A 15,783-nucleotide genomic window follows, 5' to 3' on the forward strand; every position below is an offset into this window, starting at 1 on the left:
GCACAGAGGTGTGGAAGAATTTTAACAAATTACCAAGAAAAGGCAAGAAAACAGTGCGTGAAACATTTTGGTTTGATTAGAGAGTTACAACAATAAGTTATAACAAAATAACTGTGCACATTGTCTCAGTCTCAAAGCACCAGTTTAAAAGAAAATTTTGGATTAATTGAAGTCTAAATCTCTGGACAGTAAACATTAACATGTTTAAATTATGCAGCAGTTCATTAGAGAATGTACAGTACAGAAGCTCTTGGATTGTGATCTAATATTGAAATTAAAGTTAATTCTATACTTGGGAAGAGGTCTTTTTTTCATTAAACATGAAAAACAGGTTAAACAACAATACAATACTGAATATGGTTAAAAATGTAAAAGCATAAATAAAGCAATGAGAAGATGGATAGAGATGGACCACATTCATCCACTTAAGTAACAATTTGTGTCATACTGTCAAAGTTTATTTATGTGTCTACTTCTCTTGGTATCAAGAAAAAAAGAAAAGGCGTTAACAATTTATTCTTTTATTTTACATAAAATGTATATTTTATAATTATAAGATGAAATTATTAACTCCTTGTACTGAAAATGTGTATTATCAAAATGTAAACATTATTTGGTGAAAGGAAATGAAAATACCTGGACTAATTTTAATAGCAGTCTCTAGTGGACTCCATTTACTGAAGTGCAATGCTCTGTTAATTTATTTTCTTAATGTTATGTTATTGGCCATCATAATACATTTCATAAAGCCTTTTTGATGTTCATTTTCCAGAGTAACCCATTTGGAGGGATAAAACAAAAATGCTAAAAATATTCTCTGAAAGTTAACTTTAGCTTGTTTCTTTTTTTTAGTTTTACTGATATGCCTTGAAAATTTACACTATTGCATGTCAACAAAGCTGCTCTGAGACAACAAATAGAAAATCTAGATGACAATATTAACATCAATTCAAACGTCAGGAATAACAATTGTGACTGTTATTTTTGAAATGGTGCTTTATCTAACCTAAAAAAGAGACATAGGAATATACAGAACATTCTGAAATTATGATATTGCATGATATTGGTTACCATGTGTGCTTCTAAGTAAAACAAAACAAAACAGTTGCTAAAATATATAAAGCTTCCACACCGAGGGTGCTTTTTTCTCACATACCTATCATTCAATAGAAAATGAAATGAAAGCTTGCAATCATTTTCGATCTTCTTGTTTCAGTTGTCAGCAATTAATATCAGTGTTCTTTCATGCCTATGGTGTGAGTTATAAAACTGTAGGTAAAGTACCCACAAATATTTTAAAGCAATAGTACCTTCAATCAATACTTTCCGCAAATCTGAACTCTTTAGCCTTTTAAAAGTTTAAGGCATTTAAGGGTAATTTTTAAGTAAATATACTAATGGATCTCACATGTATTGTAATAAGATGTACATAAAATTAGAAAGTATCACTTTTTATGAGTATAATACTTCCATTTATGATTTGGCTTGATTATGTCATTAGTATACCACATAATGAAATGTTGTGCAATATATATGATTCTAAATAAAGTACATACATATGTATATGAGGTATAAAGATTAAAGAGCTAACAAAAGATGGTGTTCATTAATAAATGTCCACTAGTTCATAAAACATTCCACTGTAAAATTCTGCTACATTACCCACAATTATATTCTTATTAGTTTTAAATTATGATCTCCACCATCTTTTTTGTAATATTATTAGTTATACAGTGCAAGTAGTTGTAATAAAATGCCAAATCAAATAGTTCTATGTATATTCTACCCTAATTTTAATCTAATGTTACTTAATAATTGTAGCGAATATTCAGAGCATGAATTTTGGTACTCCAAAAATTAACTGTACGAGACATCCCGGTTTTCTTAAAGAATCAAGTACAGTAAACTGGTATTGAGAAGAATGAAGTTTCAATAAGAATAATATATTTTATAGTATGTACTTGATATTAAATAACTTGAATTATTTTAATTAAAGTCTTGAAATATCAATACTGTATAACATATAAATCAGATTGGTTGCAAAATGCCTATCAAAGGGGAAAACTGTAATTAAAAAATGTAAAACTGTAATTTTATTTTCAATGTTCTTTCTTACTGTACCATACAAAGTTACGAAGACAACAAGATAAGGATATTTTCTCATCTATTATAACTTACATAATTTTTTTACAGTATGTGCATGAAAATGATTGCTTTAAAGCTAATTTTTATAAATGTATTATGACTATGTACAGACTCTTGGAGACAGTTCATTTCTGGACGAGTTAATTTGGGATATAAACTGGATGATTATAACTGAGAAAAATCCTATTTGAAATAATTAAGTCCAGCGACCAAGAAAAATTTCTCCAAGAAAAGCTCAGAATCTAATACAGCAATGTGAGCAGCCCGTCCAATCAAAGTATTGGCGGTATTTGGCAGAGCATGGAATACATTCTGACGTATCAGTGTACAGTCCTTGGCGTCCAACAAGGGCTGAAGTAGATTATTTATCATCTCTGTATATACTGGACCTTAAAAAGAAGAAAATAAGTCTTAAAATGTATCATTGAATTTTCTTTCATGTTGTTTATCCAAGGTATGTTGTGCTGGATAATATTTACCAGTGAATCACTTTATCCAACTATTACTCATAAGGATTTGCTAGATTTGCTAACTCATCTAGAGCAGCTTCTTTTTTAGACTGGTAATGTTCAGTAATAATTTACTACAACATGCAAGGGATTCATAGTAACAATAAATGTCATTGAAGGTTTTAAAGTGTGACCTATATTGAGGCTTACTTGTTTATCGTGATGTTGATTTTCACAGATTAGAATGGACTGCATGCTCTCTAATACTCTAAATATATAGGTGTACACAGAACAAGAGAGCAATATGGATGTACAGTATTAACAACAAAAATATCTTCAGAATGCAATCATACCTGTACTTCTGTCTCTCAGTGCCGTTCTACACATCTCTATTCGAGCAGAATGAAAGGGAACATAGCGATCTTGTGGAGATGCCACTAACACAACATTTTTAAAATACTGTAGTCCTGAAACAAAGATTAAAAACGTGTTGATTGAGAACATGGCAAGAATTAAGTGCTTTCTCTATTGTTAATATGTTAAAACCTAGCAGTAACAATGAAATTATTATGTTATATCTATTGGGCAAATTTAATATGATATTATATACTGTAGCAGTACATTTTCTACCTCTTGTGTTTGTGATTTGCTTTTAATCATTTGCAAAAGATTAATTTGTCCTGCAAAATACTTTTCTGTGGTATGTCAGACAAGAGATTCACAAGATTTCATAGGAGATTTTGAAAACATTCTTTTGTTTTTTAGGTAGAATCTCCTGATGATACTTTTAGTTTTTTCGTTGTTCTTTACATTGGAGTTCACACAATTTGTTTGGTAGACTAAAGTGCAAAAGGCAGTTAAAAAGAAACTTTACATGAAACTTCAATGGGCAGTGGCAGAAACCTGTAAACTTAATAAACTGTAAACTAAAATTAATCTGTAAACTTCAACTCTGTGTTAGAGCCCAGTTTGTGATGGTTGACAAGGGGTAAGATGTTTCAAGACAAAGGGATTGTCACAGATATAATACCTGTACAATGGAACTGATTTTTGATGGGGATAACAACTCTTACTCTCAAGAATACCACACACAACAGATGTGGTTTTGTGAAATATTTTCTAAAAACTGTTTTGCAATTCTTTGGCTGTTTTCAGCAGCTCTGATGTTATATTGTATAAGAACACATCTCTATATTAAACAGAAAACAAATATGTTTCTGACAAATCTTTAACAAAATAAATAATCTAGGCATTAATATATATTAATATATTATATTAATAATATATACATAATATCTGTATCTTCTTCAGGTGTACCTACCGCATGTGAAAATATATAATTTTAAGGCTTCATTGTTCCTCACATACCTGGTTTCTGACTCAACAAGTACAGGAAGGTTTTGCGAGGATCTGAATGATCTCTGAAGGTCAGTTGTAAAAGTGATCCAGATTTTTTCAGTTTCTGCATTAGCCATAGTCCTGAATTAGTCAGAATGTAGATGAGAATTCATCATTAAGTACAGTACAAACAAAAAACAACTCATTATGCTTCTTTTGACTAGACTTTCTATTGCTTGCATACTTTCATAAAATATTATTAGTTGCTCTATACCTTATAACTAAATTCATAACCATTTATTACTGTTCTACCAAAAAATACAACAGGTGCATACATTTTCATAAGAATCCAAGCTATAATCCTGAGGCTAGGTTTCTGTGTATATTTTTTTAACCTAGAATGACAGTGACACACCTGGCATTTTAGGTTGCTGTTGAATCACTAAGAAACCAGTGGTAATAATAACCAAGTGAGATCAATAATGTTGTTTAATTGCCTAGAGACCAACTACTACTACTATTTCAGAATGCTTTAGCATACTGTGTATGTTCCAATTTATTGAATACTTTGACTAGATGATTTTTTTCTAGTAGGCTTTTAATTAGGCAGCACACCTTTAATGTTGTTATTTCAATTTTCATTCTGGCTTACAATGAGTAGAGAATTTAATGTTTTTGTTATTTTCTCGTTGTAAGATATGTCAGTTTTTATTGTATATTATTATCAATTTTGTTCCTAAATAGGGAGTCCTCTGAATGCCACAGGATGAAAGTGGATAGAAAATAATGACATTTCTTTAGCAGGAATAGCCCGATTCGCTAACCATAGTTCTAAAATATTCTGTACACTTGTGTAAAGAATACATACAAGTAATTTAAACATTTTTGTAGTTTTATTTCTTTTGGAACATTTGGAACAATAGTGAATATTCTTTTAACATCTTATGACAGAGAAAAAGTTTGCGGACACTTTGGAATCATCTGTCCCATTAATTGGTCCTGATGTGTGATCTGAAAATCTAAGTCAAAATAATATGTACAATCTGATCAGAACAAATAACATACAGACAATTGTACTTTTTCTTGTCTACATTTTTAAAATCCATTTAATCTCAAACAATTGGAGATTTGTAATTGATTAAGGCTTTACCTGTGCTGACCAAAGTGCTGTTGTTATAGAGAGTTCCTAGGTGGGGGCCAGACAAGGAGAGGAATGTGTGAAGCTTATTGAGGTAATATCGAAACCGGGGACGAGTCAGCACTGACCGGATTATGACATTACCCAGGGAGTGTCCAATGAAACTGTAAGGGTAACACAATTGATTAAATAAATGAATCACAAAAGATAAATATTTACAATAAATATATTTTTGTTTCACATACTTCTGAAACTTTGCATCTTCTTTTACAGATAAAAACATTACAATCTTTGCACTGTACAGATAGAATACTTCACTGCTACGTAACTCTTGAAGGTTCATTTTGGCAATATAGTGCCAAAGAACATCTCTGTTCATTTTTAATATGTGGAATATAATTCTATTACTTTAAAGTGGTATTTTCAAATACAAACATTAAAAAAGAATATAAAATAAACCTATAACAAACAGCTGTAAATAATATTTAAGGTATTGGGAAATTTGAGTATACTTTAATTATCCATTAAACAACATTACATTAATTCCGATTACTGTATATGTAACAATGTTCCTTTTTATTTAATATGAGTTATTAGAGACAGTCTTATAATGTTAAATTGATATTTACGGCTATTATATACAAATTATTTACTGATTTTGAATGAATAAAATATTTCTTAAATATATATATTTGGTGCAAATTGGTTTAGTGGTTTAGAAGCACTGTTGTAATTCATATACTTTGAGAATTTCAAAGATGTGTATAATGAGTAACATATTTATTAAGTGAGTATACTGGAGGTACGGGTTAGTTTGTGAATCCAATGCTATGATGAAAGCCTCTGAAAAAAATGCCAGTTTTTTTATTTTTTCTACACTAAATGTGAGTTTTGCATATGATAGTGTGAGAAAGCTCTTAAGTGGTTTCTTCATTACCTTATCCTGGCTATGGTAAGGTTATAGAGCTGAATGTGCTGAATGATCTCATCCAATAGTCTGTCTGTCATTGTGTCAAAATCAGCAAATGTATCTGCCTGTAGAAGAAGAAAATAAATGAAACAAGGAAAATAAAGATTTATATTTCTGTCTTTGACAAAGCAGACAGTCAAAGGCCAATGTAACGGATATTTAACATAAAGTGGCTTAAATTAATATTAAACATGATCAGGGCAATAACAAATAATAGGCTTAAAAATATTTTCTAAATTTATATTTTGGTCAAAAGCAGATGAGATTGATTAAGTTCTACAGTCTTTTCTTAAACTGCTTTTGAAGAATTATTTCACAATGTCATGTTGGATGCAACTATGTTTCAATATCTGACATACCTGGTTTCTTTCTGACATTAAAAAGTCCAGTCTGGATCCAGGAAGACCTAGCTCAATAAATGTCTTCACCAGGCGTAGATCTGCACTGTTTCCTGTAAGACAACATCAAGAATGTGCTCTTTTAATTATTTAAATAATTAAAAACCTTAAACAAAAGTAATTTCAAGTTAAAATGTATTTAGTTATTTAATAATAAAATCTAACGTTCAAACAGATATTTTATTTACTGTAATTATATTTTTATAACAGCTAACAAATGGGTTTGTATAATTATAGAATGTTCCATGGTTGACTTCTGATAATGCAATCTTCTTAATTAGTTACAGTAAGTGGATTCCAAAATTAAGGAGCTGCTTATAACAAAAACTTTGCTGAAATAGATGCACATACAGTAATTTGACACCTACAGTACTACTCTACCTTGCTGAATGAAATTCATTAATATATAAATTAGTTCCTTCCACCAGAGGGCGCACTCTCCTTATTAAATTTCCTCAAGCTATTTCACAGCATAGCGAATTATACACCTCTCTTTTAAAGAGAAGTTATTTGAAATTTGTAATTTGAAAAAGATGTGTAGTATTCCACATATATCAAACAATACACAGTCTGAACTAACAAATGTCACTGCTTTTGTTATTTTATCAAGTATTACTGCCGTATTTTCATGTCTTACCGTCTAATCCATGGACACAGACCACCAAGTGAATTCCATCCTCAAACTCTTCATCCTCCTCCTCAGGTGGGAAATATGGCACCTCGGAGGCCAACTGGGGCAAATCACTGTACATAGTGCCCTGAAAGTTCATCTCATTCAGCAAGTCATCTTTGGCTTTGTAGAAACTACGCAAAATAAATTAAAATGAAAAGGATTAAAAAGAAAATTTGAAGTAAAATAAAATATAACAACAACACCATGCATTAAGATTGCGTTTTTACACATTTCATTTAATAGACATTAAATTTCCTTCTCAAAATATCTGTATGATCCATAGGACTCAAGAATTCAGAGTAACTTAATTGGAATAGGATTTTGTTACATTTATTTTTATTAGAAGTTGGTGTAAGCAAAAATATAGGGACATGTTATACTGATTTGTTGGTTGCTTCCTTATCTACATAATTGCTTGCTACTCAACTGCTTTACAGACCTTGTTAAGCTAATACACCATTGCACACTGATTTTCTTTTTCAAGACAGAATAGAAATTTCTGGCCGCCTCACATAGCTGGATTTTACAAACATTTAACCAAGAGTTCTTTGGGAAAAATGCAGCAAAAATCATGAGAAATATTAAACTATATCAGGTTCTGCAAACTTGCACTGTCATTTGACTTGCCATGTAGTAAGACATCACTTACTGTATCATTCTCTCATTGGTTTCTTCATCAGTACTGAAAGAACTGGAAGATATTACACCAAAGGATCCAAGGGGTTGTCTAGTGATGGGTGATGCTGTTTGCCTCATTGAAATACCACTGACAGATGGTGAATCTCTGAGCACGGATGAAAATGGCAGGCATGTAGGGGCACAGGACACTGACAAATTAACTACTTCAACCACTTTTCTGTTCACAAATGCTAACCCTGAACTCGGGATTTTTGAAGTTTTTCCTTGACTAGCAAAAAGCTGGTGCTCAGAGTCATCATTCTCACCACCACTGCAGTTAACATTGTCTTTTTCAGTTCCTTGGATTTCATTTTGGCTCTTATTTTGCTCAAGCACTTGATCTTGATCCACTTGCAATATTGTATCATGCTCATTCAATTCAATGTGATGGAATATTGGTTCGACATCACTGGCTGGGTCTTTGTCCCTGGTGTTAATGGATGTTCCAGTCTCATTCATAAGACATTCTTTTTGTTCCAGCAGATGAGTTTCATTACTGTGATGTGGTAGCTCTTGGCTATATATCAGTATATCTTCAGATGTTGACACACTACCATTTTTGCAGTTTCCTTTACTCTCAATTGGTTCAGAAAAAACTGTTTTTTTAACTTCATCTGCATCAACAAATTTTTGAAACAGCATTACCTCTGGTACACCACTTAATACTGATTCAGCTTCTTGAGGGTTCAACTTGTTCTTATCCAATTCTAGATCAGCAGGTCTCTGAGTATCCTTTGAGTACTCATAGCTTTCCACATAGGGTATAATCTCCTTTTTATCGGTACAGGTCTTCCATTTAAATACCGCACATTCTGTTATATCACCTTCTAGAATATCCTCTAGAGAAGAATGATTTCCAGTTGGATGATCAAATTGTCTGACTGCATTTGCACCCACAGCAGCATAACATTCTGGGTCATAGCCACTTGTTATGTCACTTTCTGTGTCAAGATGCTGTTCAGCAGCTTCTTGATCCTCATCAGCTTCCTCTGGACTACTGATCTGTGGAGCAGAGACTGACTTTGTCAGTTTACTGAGCTCTATCTCCTGTTCCTCTTCCTCATAAGGCAATGAACTTATGGAGGTTAAAGAGGCCTGTATTCCGCTTGGTAAGCTTGCATTACTCTCAGTCTGGCAGCCTTCCAAAGAGTTGCGATGCATAGCATGCCTCCTCACCAAATGTTGCAAAATATCCCGGTCATTGGAGAAATCCTGTGGTCTGATGCGAACGTCTGGCCATGCTACGGAGCTGGGTTCACTCTCAATCCCTGAATCCGAAATAACAGATGAAGATCTCTTCATGACTTTTAAGTTGCTGCCACAGGGTATCTTTCCTGCTTTGTTTACGTCTTCTTTGCTTGTGTCACATTCACTGGACACAGTTGGAGACCTGCTATGGTCTGAAGCTGGGTAATCTGTGATAGACAAACTGGTTAACAGCATGTCTTCATTCCCATAAGCTTTAAACTCAGGATGCTGCATTGCTTCTTTCATATTCATATTATCTAAAATGTTTAATTGAGATGCATTTACATCAGTCTCAACTGTGTCATTTTGATCAATATTAATAAAAACTTTGCTATCAGGTTCTCTTTCACATTCAGGAATGTGATCCGAGGTGTTACAGGTATCTGCAATTGCATTTGATGTTACTACAATGACTGCATCTCCCCTATAAGGGTCTATATCACTAGGCCTAACCTCAATATACTTCAGACCCGTGTTAGACTTTTCTTCTGTTTTGTTAAACAAAAGCTCCATATGATCTGCTTTCTTCAGCTCAAAATCACTTGAGTAATCTTGTGAGGGATGAGTCTTCTTGAAGTTATTATTGCTTTCCTGGAGTTCACCTATCCTTGAAACATAAGATGGCACCTCTTTAGACCCCTCACTGTTGGAAAGGTTTTCATTTATTGCTGGTGTTTCAGAAGCATGTTCTGCTGTTAAGCATGCAGTGATATCAGCAGCTGGAGAGGCGTCAATATCTGAAGATGCCTTCTCTGCATTTCCATCAGAAGTTGGCACATGTGGTGAGGACAATGTGACACTGTCCAAACTATGATCTATAGAAAGAAAATTGAAGCATTACACTTCTGAGTAATCAGTAATATATACATACATGCAGACAAATACAAGTTAAAAAGTCTCAAATTATCAAAATGTGAATTCTTAAAAAACAAGATAGCAAAGCATACGTGACTGAAATATTCAGTTGTTACACTAACATTTCTGACAAAAACGTAATCAAAACAACAAAGCTGAAAACGAGAAGGATTGCAATTATTGTCTTATACTGTATTCATTTTAACAGTTTATTATTAATCTTTTTAAAGTGTTTTTTACATTATATAAAATGGAGTGCGTGTAGATACTGTATGAGTTTTATATGTGCTCATTATACTGTATACTTGGGCCTTTCATATTACAAAGCAAAATAAGAACTAAAGCCTAGATTAAAAATGGAAAAAAATGCACACAAGGTTAAAACTCAACAGCAAAATTATATAAAGTACATGGGAATCCAATAACGAATAAACAAAAAAAACATACAATTATTAAAGTACCTATTCAAGTATTCAATTGTTTTGGATACGTAACTGTGCTGTTATGTGTAAATTGAACAGATATACTGTAACAGGGAAAAATGTGTAACTGACCTGCTCTGGGAAGGTCTACATATCTGTCTTCAAAAATAATGGGAAGAGTATTCCAATCCCCATCTATATCTAGACATTCCACTGGTAAAGGGGGCATCCTTGTGAGGTACTCTGATCCTCTCACCTCTGATGCAATCTGGCTGTGTCTCTGGATGCTTTTCCACACAAACAAATTGCATATTATATTATACATGCATAATATTATCATATTAAACAAAATCAAAAACATTTTAGTTATTATTTTAATGATATCACTATGAATACACTTTAATAACTTTTTTTAAATACAGACAGCTTTTATACATACAGTATGTACTTAAATATAACATATACAAACATGCTTATTAGTACGTGTATTTATAAATACAATATACTGTACTGTACTTATTGGAAAAACAATCTTCTGTGTTGAAATAAAGATATACAGGTAATACTTCTAAAAAAGGTTCACATGTAAGCACTGCTAGTGAATTCTTCTCTTATTATCTTTCAAATTTGGAATTGTTTATCCACTCTGACAGTCCTATTACTGAATCATTTGCCATTTGTTTCTTGTGCCCTACCAACAGCTTTTGGAGGACTGATGTGCTTTTCACTGACACTTTAAAGTATGCAGCATATGACAGGTGATGCAACTGAGTGTCAGCTGAGGACAAACTACCTGATTCAAGCCCATCTAGTCCTAGTGTTGCTCAGGCAACAATACACTGCTGATTGGTTATAACAGTCACAGTCAGCTAATATGTGACTACAGATGATTCTGAGGGCAACCAAGAACCTTTACAGACCCACTTACATGGGAAGGACTCAATTTAAATAAATGTGAAATAAATATATCTGAAAAAAATAATTAAATACTTACAGCTCTTCTTGAAATGTTAGAGATACAGTTTTGGGATGTTCTGTAAAAAAGTATGCCTCTGAAAATCTTCTGACCTGGGTGCAAAAAAAGATTACATCTGCAATAATAATAGAGCCAATAATATCCTTAAATACTAAATATAGCCTCCACTACAAACACAAATAAGTAACAGAATAATTATAAAGCATTCGTGTCACACAATGCTAAAAAATAAGTATGTTGCTCATTTCCTTTGCAGTAGAAGATGCAGAGTTTATATATGAGGTGAAAAAGAAAAATACCATGCACTCCAAAATACAATTTAAGGTGCAATTTCTCTGCTGGTGAATGTAGTGTATTGGCAAAAGCAAGTACAAAAAACCTTTGTATAACATGCTCCTCTGCATTTATTATTTGATAGTAGCTGCAATAACAGAAATGCTAAAGTAACTGTTGTCATCATACTTAAATGCAAAAAGTAAAGATCTGTGCTATTCTGAAAAAAAATATGACCATTAAATTAATATTGCAACAGCTAGCACTGTACATGTATATGCACCTTATTACTAAGAAAGTGGGTCTATATAAAGTATATAAATCAACATTTCCAAAAATGACATTTTTACATTATACATTTGCAGCATGTATTACAAGTTTTGTCAAAGCTTGAATAACCTTTTCTAGGAAACCTTTTTTTAATACAGTTTGTTATAAATGCAACTTTTTGAGTACGCAGGTATTTAATGGTGGTTTAAAATTGAGGATAACACAACTCATATCAACCTATTAGACCTTCAACTGTTTATAAAGCTAATTGAAAGACAATTCAATTATGATTGCCAGACTTACAGTATATCATACTTGACATATGTAACACAAATGTGTAAAAAATAGAAATGTTATATTTACCCTTAATGTGTGATGGTCCTGAGCCAAGTAAGACATAACTTCTGCCTGAGGAACTACGGTTTCAAGAAACTGGCTCCAGAGAGCCGTGAGGTGGGAACAGAGCTGGGTTAAATCTCTGCTGATCTGTTCAGCTACCTTATCATGACTGTTCTGTACCTGCAGGAGAGAAGAAATGTTAGGCAATATATTTCATTGGGCATATACCTTACCACATAAGTTATTTTCACTATCTTAACATTTTTTTTCACATTGTAAATACAGTGGAATTAATGCTCAAGCAGTTTGAATTTAATTTAATGTTTCTTTTGGAGAGAAAGTGATTTATTCTGATTTTCTAATATATGAGTTAATAAAACATTTTTAACATGGAATATACTCCCATTTCCTCAAGAATGCACTCTAAATCTCCATACTGAATGCAATCATGAATTCTTTTTCTTGAAATCCACAGTTCTGTGTTGAGTTTGTACACTGGGTGGCACTGCAGCTTTTTTCCAGTGCTGTTTCATAGGCTCTTTATACAGTATATATATAGATTGACTTCAGAGAAGCTGAGTTCTAGAAAATTATAATGCTGAAAATAATGCTGAGTACAGTGAAAGAGTAATTGAGCAGAGTATGAAGAACAATAATAGCACTGCTCTTCAAATGTTCAAACCACTGTGATATTGAAGAATATGTGGGTTAGCTGAATAATAAAAAAATTACAGGTGCCACAATTGGTTTATAGTTTCTGAAGTTCTGGACAAATCTGTCAGACTGCATTGGAACAGGGAATACATTCGTTTTTGTAATGCAACACACTACAAAGTGCTTTTAAAAAAAGCCTTTTAAAAATTAAAGGAAAACATTAAATAAAAAATTGTACAGTAATCTCTTTACTGACTAAGTTTTGTACTCCTAATATCCTTTCCTTAGCTATGATTTTTTTTTTATCTGCTTATGTTATTTCAAAAGTTTGATTTAATTTTATTTAACATGAGGAGACAACATATAGGGACAGTATACTTAATATTTTAATATTTAGCATTAATGTGGCTGGCTGAGGAAAATAATAACAAAATCCTCCTCACTTGTGTGGAATGAACCAGGGAGGGTGCTGGAAATGTGAAGATGGGGTGGAAGGAGGAATGCCATTAAAAATGCTCAGAAAGGGTACTCAGAAGGTGAAGTACTAGTACATAACACAGCAGACCTCCTACTTGATTTATGTTTAATATCACCATTTCAGTTGTTCAATTACGTTTTAATTGGTCTGGCTAGACCATGTACAGTATATAAAAGGATAGAGTATACTTTACTGTTTGGAATTAACTCAGCTGCTTAAGTCATTGGCAGCCTTCTTGGACATAAGGTTAAGCTTTACAAAATACACAAAGGGTATGAACTCCAAAACAGAAGCAGAATTCTTCAGAGACAGAGGTGCTGTTTGTTGGGTTAAACTAGTTTTGATAAGGTCTCAGACTAACGCATCAAGCAGTATGCGGATATCTATAATAAATGTATATTATATTGCGATTTGGATGATCTATAATAAGCAAACATTATGATATGATAAATCAACCATGTGATTGCAATTACTGCTGTCTGAGTCAGGAAAATGAACTTATATTCAAGATGCCAGGCCAAGACAGAATGAGTCTGTAAATAAACAGAAATCTGCCAAGATTCACTCTACACAAGAGACATCTAGTGATTGGCTTGCCAATTTTAAATTTCACATGATTAAAGAAAATAATATAGTTCAATCATTTCTTGACAACCTGAATATCAATGTATTTTCTATAAGAGTTATACAGCTCAGTACAAAGTAGGGTCTCTGCACCAGTCTCACTGGAGCGAATGGAATGAGTCAGACGTTGCACACAAACTGATTGGGAAGCCAAGCCTATCTCTACTCTAACAAGGAATCCACGAGCAACATGTCTTCAGCATCAAGCTCAGCAACAAACTCTCTTGCTGTTTCCCACTGCCAAGTGTACAGCAGTCCCAGAGCTAGCCAGCAAAGATTACACCCAGCCCCGCTCAGTCTCTCAGCTGAACAGCCTGACGGTGTATCAATTGCATGGGTAAATCCTCAATGTTCACATAAATTAATCTCAAAAGTTAAACTATTCTAAACACATTTGGAAAAATTTAGTTCACAACAGTTACTGTATTTGCTTGTCTTTGAGAGTATTAGTGTTAATTAATTGTATGAGACTGATTAACATATGAGGTAGGCAATATTAAATGTTACCATTGACGTGTTTTAAGTTATTCACATCTTTGTCATCCCTTAGTGAAAGGTTAGCCATTTGTACCAAAACTACTCTTGTCAGTTTGTTATGCATGTTCTGTTGTTATATTAATATATTTTATATTTAAAATCTGGGTGGAGAGATTTGTAAGGCTTGCAACTCTGTCAAAATGATCCCTAATAGCCATAAAACACTCCTGGAAGATGTTCAAACTTCTAGACATCACATCACTACACCCCCATTTTTTTTTGTTTAGTTTTAATTTAATGGATCTATTAACTATTTCAAATGATTAATCATTGAACAATTTTCACAGATATATTGCTCTTAAAGAAAGCAACCTAAAAGTACCATTATTTCATATACTGGACCTATGACCTACAGTACTGTATATTGTTTTTGCCACAGAGAAGGCATTCTTTTAGTGAACTAACCTGCAGTTCAATGGAAAGCTGAGTTAAGGTTCCCTCTATGGGGAGCTCTTCTAAAGACAGAAGCAGAAAAAAAAAATTGAAATGCAGTAATAATAGCAAGGATATTCAGGAAATACATCAACAGATGGAAAACGGGATTAAACAGCATTTTAAAACTCAATTAACACAATTCATCTTCAGCTACCTCTCAGGAGACTGCCAAAATAAACTACTGTACCTGTACATTACACACCGGTTCTCAATGAGTAGTCCTTTCAATTCACTCTATAATTTACTATATTTTTTTTTTACTTTGACATTGGTTTAATTGGCTTGTGTGGATAACTACATAGCATATTTTAACAAATTATTATTTTTTAATATAACTAGAGAAAAGAGAGAGACATAGTGATAAGGCAAATTGCCTTTCGGATCTACAGTAGTTATTCCTATTGCCACAGTACAGTTTCTCATTACACTATTGATTAATTTGCTGCCTGTGCACTCTTAATGAGAAAACAATTTCTTTCCAAATAATATTAAAACATTACCTATTTCCACTTGAGGCAGGTCAGGTATTTCTTTCATTAGGCCGATGAAGTAGGTGCGTAGACCTCTGTGTGCAGAGAGCAGAAGACGACAAAGTCTCCTGTGCCATGTGTGTGCACGCTGCATGCAGTTTTCTGAGGCAACATAAAAACTGCCCTATAGGGTCACAAAGGCAAAAAATAATAATTTAAATATGGATACACAACATCTGTAATAAAAATTAAGTCTATAATACTAACTGGTCATAATAATTTCCATTTTCCTAGTACACTATGTATATGGCCTTCAGGTGTTAAATACAATTTGAAAGTCTCATTCAGTAATGTGCTGTACAGAGAGAAATAAAGAAGAATAAACCACACAGATATACAAATATGCTTTTTAT

The 15,783-nt window shown here is 32.9% G+C and overlaps 1 protein-coding gene across 1 annotated transcript in view; it reads right to left on the reverse strand.

The window, feature by feature from the left end:
* Nucleotides 1–2,322: 2,322 nt before the first annotated feature.
* Nucleotides 2,323–15,783, reverse strand: part of fam135b (family with sequence similarity 135 member B) — a 67,211-nt gene continuing 53,750 nt past the window's right edge. Inside the window, exons 8-20 of the mRNA XM_088929474.1 lie at nucleotides 15,401–15,554; nucleotides 14,871–14,920; nucleotides 12,197–12,352; nucleotides 11,309–11,382; nucleotides 10,447–10,601; nucleotides 7,761–9,852; nucleotides 7,076–7,242; nucleotides 6,400–6,491; nucleotides 6,008–6,105; nucleotides 5,083–5,234; nucleotides 3,963–4,073; nucleotides 2,948–3,061; nucleotides 2,323–2,534 (exon numbers count right to left, since the gene is read on the reverse strand). Of these exons, the coding sequence (XP_088785600.1) occupies nucleotides 2,329–2,534; nucleotides 2,948–3,061; nucleotides 3,963–4,073; nucleotides 5,083–5,234; nucleotides 6,008–6,105; nucleotides 6,400–6,491; nucleotides 7,076–7,242; nucleotides 7,761–9,852; nucleotides 10,447–10,601; nucleotides 11,309–11,382; nucleotides 12,197–12,352; nucleotides 14,871–14,920; nucleotides 15,401–15,554 (3,621 nt within the window). The 3' untranslated portion in view covers nucleotides 2,323–2,328. The remainder of the gene's footprint in view (nucleotides 2,535–2,947; nucleotides 3,062–3,962; nucleotides 4,074–5,082; nucleotides 5,235–6,007; nucleotides 6,106–6,399; nucleotides 6,492–7,075; nucleotides 7,243–7,760; nucleotides 9,853–10,446; nucleotides 10,602–11,308; nucleotides 11,383–12,196; nucleotides 12,353–14,870; nucleotides 14,921–15,400; nucleotides 15,555–15,783) is intronic.

Source organism: Atractosteus spatula, chromosome 12, assembly GCF_055471065.1.
Source record: "Atractosteus spatula isolate fAtrSpa1 chromosome 12, fAtrSpa1.hap1, whole genome shotgun sequence".
Classification (NCBI taxonomy): domain Eukaryota; kingdom Metazoa; phylum Chordata; class Actinopteri; order Semionotiformes; family Lepisosteidae; genus Atractosteus; species Atractosteus spatula.